Source organism: Elephas maximus, chromosome 12, assembly GCF_024166365.1.
Source record: "Elephas maximus indicus isolate mEleMax1 chromosome 12, mEleMax1 primary haplotype, whole genome shotgun sequence".
Taxonomy (NCBI): Eukaryota; Metazoa; Chordata; class Mammalia; order Proboscidea; family Elephantidae; genus Elephas; species Elephas maximus.
Genome location: NC_064830.1, coordinates 46,230,041 through 46,242,224, shown reverse-complemented (window position 1 = coordinate 46,242,224; position 12,184 = coordinate 46,230,041). Strand labels below are relative to the sequence as shown.

At 39.0% G+C, this 12,184-nt stretch overlaps 1 protein-coding gene across 1 annotated transcript in view; it reads right to left on the bottom strand.

The window, feature by feature from the left end:
* The window catches only part of SLC4A1AP (solute carrier family 4 member 1 adaptor protein), a 70,569-nt gene that overhangs the window by 39,358 nt on the left and 19,027 nt on the right, over positions 1 to 12,184 (bottom strand). The window contains exons 4-5 of the mRNA XM_049904719.1: positions 6,010 to 6,070; positions 5,532 to 5,671 (exon numbers count right to left, since the gene is read on the bottom strand). Coding sequence (XP_049760676.1) covers positions 5,532 to 5,671; positions 6,010 to 6,070 — 201 coding nt within the window. The remainder of the gene's footprint in view (positions 1 to 5,531; positions 5,672 to 6,009; positions 6,071 to 12,184) is intronic.

Sequence of the window (12,184 nt, the reverse complement as noted above, 5' to 3'; positions counted from 1 at the left end):
CATTATGCTGAGTGAAATTAGTCAGTTGCAAAAGGACAAATATTGTGTAAAACCATTATTATAAGAACTTGAGAAACAGTTTAAACAGAGAAGAAAATGTTCTTTGATGGTTATGCCGGCGGGAAGGGAGGGAGGGTGGGAGAGGAGTATTCACTAATTAAATAGTAGAGAACTTCTTTAGGTAATGGGCAAGACAACACACAATACAGGCGAGGTCAGCACAACTGGGCTAAACCAAAAGCAAGAAGTTTCCTGAATAAACTGAATGCTTCGAAGGCCAGCGTAGAAGGGTGGGGGTTTGGGGACCATGGTTTCAGGGGATATCTAAGTCAATTGGCACACTAAAATCTATTAAGAAAACATTCGGCATCCTCATCTAAGATGCATCTTTTGGTCTCAACCCACCTGGACCAAAGGAAAATGAAGAACACCAAGGACACAAGGTAATTACGAGCCCAAGAGACAGAACGGGCCACATAAAACATCGACCTGGGACCAGAAGAACTGGATGGTGCCCGGCTACAACTGATGACTGCCCTGACAGGGAACACAACAGAGAACCCCTGAGGGAGCAGGATAGCAGACCCCAAATCCTCATAAAAAGACCAGACTTAATGGTCTGACTGAGACTAGAAGGACCCTGGTAGTCATTGCCCCCAGACCTTCTGCTGGCCCAGGATAGGAACCATTCCCAAAGCCAACTCTTTAGACAGGGATTAGACTGGACAATGGGATGGAGAGGCATGCTGGTGAGGAGTGAGCTTCTTGGATCAGGTGGACACTTGAGACTATGTTGGCATCTCCTGGCTGGAAGGGAGATGAGAGGTTAGAGGGGGTTAGAAGTCGGTGAAATGGAAAGAGTGGAGGGAGGGAGGGAGCGGGCTGTTTCATTAGGGAGAGAGCAACTGGGAGTATGTAGCAAGGTGTATATAAGTTTTGTGTGAGAGGCTGACTTGATTTGTAAACTTTCATTAAAGCACAATAAATAAAAAAAAGAAAAAACTAAAAAAGGATGTACTCCAGCAAAACAATAGAAAAAGGTAAGAAATATGAGAATATAACGATCAAGACACAGAAAATCCAACATAGGAAAAAAGCAAAGGAAATATCAAGAATGACAAAGTCAAGTCCTGGGATGACAGTTCTGCAGCAGGTCTAGAGAGCAACAGGCTCTAAAAGAATAGTGTTTTCCAGCGGAAATGTGTACAAAAAAAATTGGACCTGATAAATTATTTGATGTGATTGACCAGGTAGAGACACATACAGGCTTTTGAAAGGTGGGGAAGAATAAGCAAGAGGTACAAAGAAAACCAAACATACACAAAAAATAACACGATCATTAACTTTAAAGGAAACAAAAAGAAATAAAACTGCTCAGCTGTGACTAATATTTATAAGACATAATAAAGAAAATACTAAATATCAATTTAATGAGTCAACAGATAATATCTAAAGTTAATGACTTGAAATATAAGAATATATGTTTTAGAAATGAGTATTTGGAAATGCCTGAAGATATAACTGAAAGAGCTGATTTTTGTTTTTAGTCATTTTAAACTATACATAAGTTACTTTGCAAAAATAAAAATTAATTTTAGAATAAAGATATAATATAACATGTTCTTGCTGTAGTTAAGTGCCATCGAGTCAGTTCCGACTCATACCAACTCTATGTACAACAGAACTAAACACTGTCCAGTCCTGCAACATCCTCACAATCATTGCTATGTTTGAGCCCACTGTTGCAACCATTGTGTCAATGCATCTCGTTGAGGGTCTTCCTCTTTTTCGCTGACCCTCTACTTTTCCAGGCTTGATGTCCTTCTCCAGGGACTAGTCCCTCCTGATAACATGACCAAAGTACATGAGACAAAGTCTTGCCACACTCGCTTACAAGAAGCACTCTGGCTGTACTTCTTCCAAGACAAGCTTACTCATTCCTCTGGCAGTCCACAGTATATTCAATATTCTTGGCCAACACCATAACTGAAAGGCATCAGTTCTTCTCCCATCTTCCTTATTCATAGTCCAGTTTTCATATGCCTATGGGGCAGCTGAAAATATCACAGCTTAGGTCAGGCGTACCTTAGTCTTCAAGGTGACGTCTTTGCTTTTCAATACTTTATGAAGGTCTTTTGCAGCAGATTTGCCCAATGCAATACATCCTTTGATTTCTTGACTGCTGCGTCCATGAGCGTTGATTATGGATCCAAGTAAAACGAAATCCCTGACAACTTCAATCATTTCTCCATTTATCATAATGAGGTTGCTTATTGATCCAGTTGTGAGAATTTCTGTTTTCTTTATGTTGAAATGAAATCAATAGTGAAGGTTGTCATCTTTAATCTTAATCAGTGCTTCAAGTCCTCTTCACTTTCAGCAAACAAAGTTGTGTCATCTGTATAACGCAGGTTGTTAATGAGTCTTCTACCAATCCTGATGCCAGGTTCTTCTTCATATAGTCCAGCTTCTCAGATTATATTTGCTCAGCATACAGACTGAATAAGTATGGTGAAAGAACACAACCCTGATGCACACCTTTCTTGATTTTAAACCATGCAGTATCCCTTTGTTCTGTTTGAATGACTGCCTCTTGGTCTATGTACAGGTTCCTCATGAGCACAATTAAGTGTCCTGGATTCCCACTCTTTGCAATGTTATCCATAATTTGTTATGATCCACACAGTCAAATGCCTTTGCATACTCAATAAAACACAGGTAAGCATCTTTCTGCTAAGATCCATCTGACATCAGCGATGATATCCCGTCCCAGTCCTCTTCTGAATCCAGCATGAATTTCTAGCAGTTCCCTGTTGATGTACTGTTGCAGTCATTGTTTAATTATCTTCAGGAAAATTTTACTTGTGAGTGATATTAATAATATTGTTTGATAATTTCTGCATTCTGTTGGATCACCTTTCTTTGGAATGAGCACAAGCATGGATTTCTTCCAGTTGGTTGGCCAGGTAGCTGTCTTCCAAATTTCTTGGCATGGATGAGTGAGCAACTCCAGCGCTGCATTTGTTGAAACATCTCAATTGGTGTTCCGTCAATTTCTGAAGCGTTGTTTTTCACCAATGCCTTCAGTGCAGCCTGGACTTCTTCCTTCATTACCATCTGTTCTTGATCATATGCTACCTCCTGAAATGGCTGAACATCAACCAATTCTTTTTGGTACAGTGACTCTGTACTCTTCCCATCTTCTTTTGATGCTTCCTGCATCGTTCAACATTTTACCCATAGAATCCTTCAAAATTCAACTTGAGGCTTGACTTTTTTCTTCAGCTCCTTCAGCTTAAGAAATGCTGAGCGTGTTCTTCCCTTTTGGTTTTCTATCTCTAGGTCTTTGCACATTTCATTTAAATACTTTGTCTTCTTCAGCCGCCCTTTGAAATTGCCTGTTCAGCTCTTTTACTTTCATTTCAGTTCTTTCATTTGCTTTAGTTACTCTACATTCGGAAACCCTGGTGGTGTAGTGGTTAAGAGCTATGGCTACTGTCATGGATTGAATTATGTCCCCCCAAAAATGTGCACATCAACTTGGTTAGGCCATGATTCCTAGTATTTTATGGTTGTCCTCCATTTTCTGATTGTAATTTTATGTTGAGAGGATTAGGGTGAGATTATAACACCACCCTCAGTCAGGTCACCTCCCTGATCCAAGGTAAGGGGAGTTTCCCTGGGGTGTGGCCTGCACCATAATTTCATCTCTCAAGAGATAAAAGGAGAGGGAAGCAAGCAGAGAGTTGGAGACCTCATACCACCATGAAAGCAGCACTAGGAGCAGAGTGCGTCCTTTGGGCCCAGGGTCCCTGAGCCTGAGAAGCTCCTCAGCCACATTAGATTGAGGACAAGGACCGTGCTCTGGAGCTGACAGAGAGAGAAAGCCTTCCACTGGAGGTGACACCCTGAATTTGGACTTGCATCCTACTAGACTGTGAGAAAATTAATTTCTCTTTGTTAAACCCATCCACTTGTGGTATTTCTGTTATGGCAGCACTAGATGACTAAGACAGCTACTAACCAAAAGGCTGGCAGTTGGAATCCACCAGGCGCTCCTTAGAAACCCTATGGGGCAGTTCTACTCTGTCCTATAGGGTTACTATAAGTCGGAATCCACTCAGCAGCAACGGGTGTTTTTTACTCTACATTCAAGAGCAAGTTTCAGAGGCTCTTCTGACATTCATTTTGGTCTTTTCTTTCTTTCCTGTCTTTTTAATGACCTCTTGCTTTCTTCATATATGATGTCCTTGATGTCATCCCACAACTAGTCCAGTCTTCGGTCATCTGTGTTTAATGCATCAAATCTATCCTTGAAATGGTCTCCAAATTCAAGTGGGATATATTCAAGGCCATATTTTGGTTCTAGTGGACTTGTTTTAATTTTCTTCAGCTTCACCTTAAATCTGTACATGAGCTATTGATGGTCTGTTCCACAGTCAGCCTTGTTCTGGCTGATGATATTGAGCTTCTCCATTGTTTCTTTCCAAAGATATAGTCAATTTGATTCCTGTGATTTCCATCCAGTGAGGTCCATGTGTATAGCTGCCATTTGTTGTTCAAAAAGGTATTTGTAATGAATAAGTCGTTGGTCTTACAAAATTCTATGACATGATCTCTGGCGTTGTTCCTATCACCAAGGCCATATTTTCCAACTACAGATCCATCTTTGCTCCCAACTTTTACATTCCAATCACTAGTAACTATAAATGGATCTTAATTACATGTCTGGTCAATTTCAGACTAAAAAAGTTGGTAAAAATCTTCAATTTCCTCATTTTGGCTTTAGTGGTTGGTGTGTAAATCTGAAAAATAGTCATATTAACTGGTCTTTCTTGTAGACATATGGATATTATCCTATCATTGACAGCACTGAACCTCAGGATAGATCTTGAAATATTCTTTTTGACAATGAATGCAACACCGTTCCTCTTCAATTTGTCATTCCAGGCATAGTAGAACATATGATTGTTTGATTCAAAGTGGCCGATATCAGTCCATTTCAGCTCACTAATGTCTAGGATATCAATCTTTATGCATTCCATCTCATTTTCAATGACTTCTAATTTTCCTAGATTCACATTTTGTACATTCCACATTCTGATTATTAATTAATGTTTGCAGCTGTGTTCTCTCACTTTAAGACTAATTAACAAATTATTGTATAGCCAGTTCTTTTTTAATGATGTAAATCTAATGTATTGATAAGGACAATATCCATGATACATACTTATGTAGAAAAGTTAGTCAGAGAAGAGAGAAGGTAACATGACTGCATTTATATATATATATATATATTTTTTGGTTCTTGTTAAAGGATTTAGTTCTAATGTATATGTTTATATATGCAAAGAAAATGTGTGGGAGAATATAACAACGGCACCTCAAGGTATTGAGATCGAAAGTTTTTTCTTTTTACTTTATAGGATTCTGTACAATTTACACTTTCCTCTTATAAAGAGGTTTTATTACATTTTATGTTAAATTTTGCTTTTTTTCTTTTAAGGACAAAAGTATTCCCATATACTGACCTGCCTCCTGACGCAACAATCCCAAAGTATCAAGGATCCGACATGCTTCCAGGGAGCACTGCATCATTGCTTCCTTTTTCTTTCCTGAGTGAATGGCCTCAGCCACCAGTTGTTTTCCAGTTGAATCATCCACAGGTAACCTATATTGGTTTGGAGAGAATTACAGTACAGCTGTACTCTAATGAAATTCTCATGAAAAAAACTAATATGTTTTGATAATCATGTTTTTTGAACCGGCTTTTCAATCTCTCGATTCATTTTGTTCTATTCTGCCAAGGCTGGACTTCAAATCTTTTCCTCCCACCTCTTTACCTTCCTCTCCTGAAATAATATAAGTGTTGCTCAAACATCAAGGCCCAAAATCAAGAACAGCCTAAAATTAAGACTGAAGTTACCCCTCCAGCTGTTGTCTATAACCATAAATTAAGCCCCAAATTGGTCTTTTTCAGAAATGAACATTAACGGGAAAAGAACATACCTCACCCTGCAGAGCCAAGTACTGTGCCCTTGTTCATCAAATTCATACTCTAATTCTTCTCCTATGGAAGAAAGACAACAATTTTAATAGGATCTGAAAATTACTAGTTGTACAAAGGGAAGAGAGCAAAGGTTAAATAAGAACAGCTGTTCCCATACCACACTGAATACTGCATTTCAAAGCATTTTACTTTTCATTCTTAGAGATTAACATCTGGTAGCAAAATTAAGATGACTTTGAGGAAGAGAAAAGAAAACTCAGATCAAAACAAAAAAGTCCATTCTATTTTCAAAACTTTTTATAACTGCAGAATCTTGTATTATCATTTAGGTTACTGATCTCCAGATTTTTCCCAAAGGTCCAGAAGGGATAAAACATTTATAAGACCTATAAATGTTTTTTTTTTTTTTATAAATGTTTACAGCCAAAAGCAACTTTTCTTTCAACACACTTAATGATTTTCAAAGTCCTAGGTGTAAATAGTAGATACTTGAAAAACCAGTGACCTATGACAGATCCTAACTGTTTAAAGATCCCATTAAACATATAATGTAAATGGGTCTTCTTACACTGGCCTCCAGAGGTCAAAGTGGTTCATTTGTCACAGTTGCCTGGTTTTTGTTGTTGTTAGTTGTTGTCAAGTTGGCTTCAACTCATGGTGACACCGTGTACAACAGAACAAAACGTTGCCTGGTCCTGCACCATCTTCAAAACTGTTAGTATTCTTGAGTCCACTATTGTAACCGCAGTGTATTTTGAGTGCATTCCAACTAAGGGGCTCATCTTCCAGCACTATACTAGACAATATTTTGTTATGATCCACGAGATTTTCATTAGCTAACTTTCAGAAGTAGGACACAAGGCCTCTTTTCTTAGTCTTAGTCTGGATGCTCTGCTGAAACCTGTCCACCATGGGTAACCCTTTTGGTATTTATAATATGGGTGGTATAGCTTCTAGCATCATTAACAATATCCAAGCCACCACAGTATGACCAACCGTCAGAAGGGTGGTGGGCCTGGTTTTTAGAATAAATATTAAACATGGAAAGCAATCAGTTCATACATATATCTCATTCTGCAGAGCCACACACATACGTTTTTTCATAGTATCTCTACTTAAACAATCCTCTGCGGAAACTTTTTTAAAATCATGTAAACTCAAAATCAATGTTAAGAATTACAAAAGATCAGGTGAATTAGGAACAAAAAGTTACAAGAAGCTGGCTCAATTTCCCCACAAAAAAAGTAAAGGGTCTTTTGAGGGAAATGAGATAAGGAAAAGGTATTTCCTGCGTTCTGAGTCAGGAAGTAAGGCTACTAGTATTTTTACTATTTTCAGAAAAAACCTGAAATGATACCGCAGATCAGAGGTTCTGAAATTTTTTGGCCTCAGAATGCCTTTATACTCTTAAAAATTACTGAGGACTCCCCATCCCCTCCCTTTCTTGATGGGCTGTGATTTTTTGGTTTATTTTATTTTTTTCTGTTTCTTCTCTTTCTCTCTTTTGCTTCCTTTCCTTTCTCTCACCCATCCAGCTCTGTGAACCGTCCCCACCCCTTTTCGAGGGGCTGTGTTGCACTGCTTGGCTGGAAAGTTACTGCAGGCAGCATCCCCAGATTGGCTCCCTCAGTGCCACTTTATTTATTTCCTGTTTGTTTTTGTTTTCATTTGTTGTTTCTTCTCTCTCTCCCTTCTTCCCTTTCCTTTCTCCCACCCACCTAGCCCCATGTGCCGCCTGCCCCACTTTTTGGTAGGTTTTACTACACCACTCAGCTGGAGAGCCCCTGGCACATGGCTTCCCTGGGTCTGCACCATTGCCACGGGTCAGCTCCCTCAACACCATATCTTTTGTTTTTCTTTATCTTTCCCTTTCTCCCTCCCACCTAGGCCCTGTGCTGCCTGCACCCCTTCCCGATGGGCTGTCCTGTGCCGCCTGATGAGACAAACATCAGCTCACCACCGCACCCAACAGCTGACTTCTCCACTACTATACATATCTTTTGTTGTTGTTTATGTTTTTTTTAAATCATTATTTATTTATTGGTTGGTTTCTTCTCTTTCCCCTCTTTCCTTCCCTTTCTCCCACACACCAAGCCCTGTGTGGTGCCCATGCCCCTTCTTGATAGGCCAAGCTACACTGCTTGGCTAGAGAGTCACTGGCACATGGCCTTGCCAGGTCTGCCCCACCCCCATTTGCTGAATCCCACTGTGCTGCCATATTATTTTCTTTTTTCCTTTTTGCTTTTGTTTCTCGGTCTTCTTTCTCTTCTTTTACCCACCCACTTAGCTCTGCATATCACATCCTCTCCTTTCCCTCCTGCCTATCTGCACAGTGCACTGAGCACTGCATCCCCAAGTGGCACCAATGCGGTCCCCATAGTTCCAACCCGGACCTGCACTGCCCCGGTCCCGCCCCGTTGGCCCCAGTTCATGCTGCAAACTATGCATCCCTGTCCCTGCATCCCCGCTGGACCTGCCCTGCTACACCATAGCTGAGTGACCAGCCCTGCCCACCTGAACATGGTGGTGAGAAGTATTGTACCCACAGGCGAGCAAGCAACAAAATACACCCAGCCCGCCTGCCCAGATATAACCAAATGAAACAAAAGAGCAGGATGAAACAACCAAATGTACAATCAATAAATGAGGTAAATAATTCCTGAATGTCCCAGAGACAGCAGACAATATCAAAACAATGGAATATTTCAGGAAAATAATACAGGAACAAAATGTCAAAGCAAATAATTAGAAATCATAAAAAAGAGCAATTAGAAATCCAAAAGATAAACAACAAGATTTCAGAATGGACACTGCAATAGGTTTTAGGAGCAAATTTGAAACAACAGAAGACAGAATCAGCAAAATTGAAGACAAATCCTTGGATACCACTTTGAGGAAAAATCAGAAAAGAATGAAGAAATTCGGAAAAAAAAAACCCTGAGAACGATGTGGGATACAAACTAAAGCAATAATTTGCATGTGATTGGAATTCCAGAACTGGGGAAGAAAACAGAAAACACAGAGAGGATCATTGAAGATTTGCTGACAGAAAACTTCCCTAATATCACGAAAGACAAAAAGCCAACCATCCAAGAAGCTCAATGAAGCCTATATAGGATAGATTCCAAAAGAAAATCACCAAGACATATCATAATCACACTCGCTAATCCATAGACAAAAACCCTGAGAGCAGATTGAGAAGAACAGAATGTCACATAAAAGGGGAAACAGTAAGACTAAGTTCTGACTACCTGGCAGAAACCATGCAGGCAAGCATGCAATGGGATGACATATATAAAATCTTGACAGAAAAAAAAACTACCAAACAAGAATAATATATCCCGCAAAACTCTCCCTCAAATATAACGGCAAAATTTGGACATTTCCAGATAAACAGAAATAAAGGCAATGTGTAAAAACCAAACCAAACATATAAGAATTATTAAAGGGAGTCTGGTTAAAGAACCAACAACATCAAACAACAACCTGAATCTAGGACATAAGACAGCATGAGCCAGATCCCAACCTAGATAATGAACTCTCAAGGATAAAACAAAACTAAAAAATTTACAACAGGGAACCAGAGATGTCAATCTGTAAATGACAACAACAGAACAATAAAAGAGGGAATAAACAGTATAGGTACATAACTTTAAAATGGAGAGGAAGTCAAGGCAATATCAAGTAATAAATGACTGGTTTAAACTTAAGAAGATGGTACATTTCAAGGTAACCACGAAGTTAACAAACCTACTCATCAAAATAAAGAAGAAAAATATAGTTTCAGTAAACACAAAAAATGAAAGAAATGAAAAAAAAAAATCCACAAAAAAAAGGAACTCACCACAGAATAGTAAGAGGAACAAAGAAAATGTCAGCACCACAAAAAAAAGCACTATGAACTAACAGCAAAAAGCTCACACGTATCAATAATCACACTGAATATAAATGGCTTGAAACACCCATAAAGATACAGAAAGTGACAGAATGGATAAAAAAACAGAACCCATCAAAATGTTGTCTACAAAAGACACCTCAAAAACAAAGGCATAAATATATTAAAAATCAAAGGATGGAAAAACATATATCAAGCAAAATGCAACCAAAAAAGAGCAGGTGTAATAATATTAATCTCATATAAAACAGACTTTAAAACAAAATCCACTATAAAAAACAAGGAAAAACATTATATAAGGATTAAAGGGACAATTCACCATAAGGACACAACCATAATAAATATCTACATACCCAATGACAGGGCTCCAAAATACATAAACTCTAACAGCTCTGAAAATAGAAACTGACAGTTCCACTTAGTAGGAGACTTCACACCACTCTCAGTAAAGGACAGAACATCTAGAAAGAAACCCAATAAAGAAGCAGAAGACCTAAAGGCCACAAGCAACCAACTTGACCTCATAGGCACAAGCAGAATGCTCCACCCAACAGCAGCAAAGTACACATTCTTTTCCAACGCCCATGGCAAGTTCTCCAGAATAGACCACATCTTAGGCCACAGAGCAACCTTCAACAAAATCCAAAACACTGAGATAATACAAAGCATCTTCTCTGATAACAACACCATAAAAGTAGAAATTAGTTACAGGAAGAGCAAGGAAAAAAAATCAAATACGTGGAAACTGAATAACACCTTGCTTAAAAACCATTAGGTAAAAGGAGAAATCAAAGATGGAATAAAAAAATTCCCAGAATCAAAACACATCATACCAAAACCTCTAGGACATAGCAAAGGCAGTGCTCAGAGGTCAATTTATAGCAATAGACACACATATCAAAAAAGAAAGAACGAGTGGTAACTTTGGTGAAGAGTAAGACAGTACACAATATTGGGGAAGCCAGCACAACTTATACAAGGTCATGTGAGCTCCACAGACACATCCAAACTCCCTGAGGGACCAAGTTACTGGGCTGAGAGCTGTGGGGACCATGGTGTCAGGGAACATCTAGCTCAACTGGCATAACATAACTTAGAATATGTTCTACATTCTACTTTGGTGAGTAGCATCTGGGGTCTTAAAAGCTTGTGAGTGGCCATCTAGGATACTCCACTGATCTCACCCCATCAGGAGCAGGGAAAATGAAAAAAAAAAAAACAACTAAAAACATAAGGCAAAGATTAGTCCAAAGGACTAATGGATCACAGCTACCACAGCCTCCACCAGACTAAGTCCAGCACAAGTAGATAGTGCCCGGCTACCACCACTGACTGCTCATACAGGGATCATAATAGAGAGCTGGAGAAAAATGTAGAACAAAAGTCTAACTCACAATAAAAGACCAGACTTACTTGCCTGACAGAGACTGGAGAAACCACAAGAGTACGTCCCCTGGATACCCTTTTAGCTTAAAAATGAAGTCACCCCTGAGGTTCACCCTTCAGCCAAAGATTAGACAGGTCCATAAAACAAAACAAGACTAAAGGGGCACACCAGTCCAGCAAGTACTAGAAGGTAGGAGACAGAAAAGCTGTTAATAGGGAACCCAAGGTGAGAAGGGAGAGTGCTGACATGTCGAGGGATTGGTAACCAAGATCACAAAACAATATGTATACTAAATGTTTAATGAGAAGCTAGTTTACAAAGGGAAAAAAACCAAAACATTAACTATACAACTCCAACAAATAGAGAACAGCAAAAGAAGCCCACGGAAACCAGATGAAAAGAAATAATAAAGAACAGAATAGAAATAAATGAACTAGAGAATAGAAAAACAATAGAATCAACACAACCAAAAGCTGGTTCCTTGAAAGGATCCACGAAATCGACACACCACTGGCCAAATTGACAAATAAAAAACAAGAGAAGATACAAACAACCCAAATAAGAAACAAAATGGGGGACATTACAACAGACCCAGCTGAAATAAAAAAGATCATAACACAGTACTATGAAAAACTTTACTCCAGCAAATTTGAAAACCTAGAGGAAATGGACAAATTTCTAGAAACACACTACCTACCTTAACTAACACACACTGAGGTTAAAAATGTGTAACAGACCCATAACAAGGGAAGAGACTGAAAAGATAGTTCTAAAAACTTCCAATAAAAAAAAGCCCTGGCCTAGATGGCTTCACTGGAGAATTGTACCAAACATTCACAGAAGAGCTTGCACCAGTACTACTCAAGCTACTTCAGAATATAGAAAAGGAAGT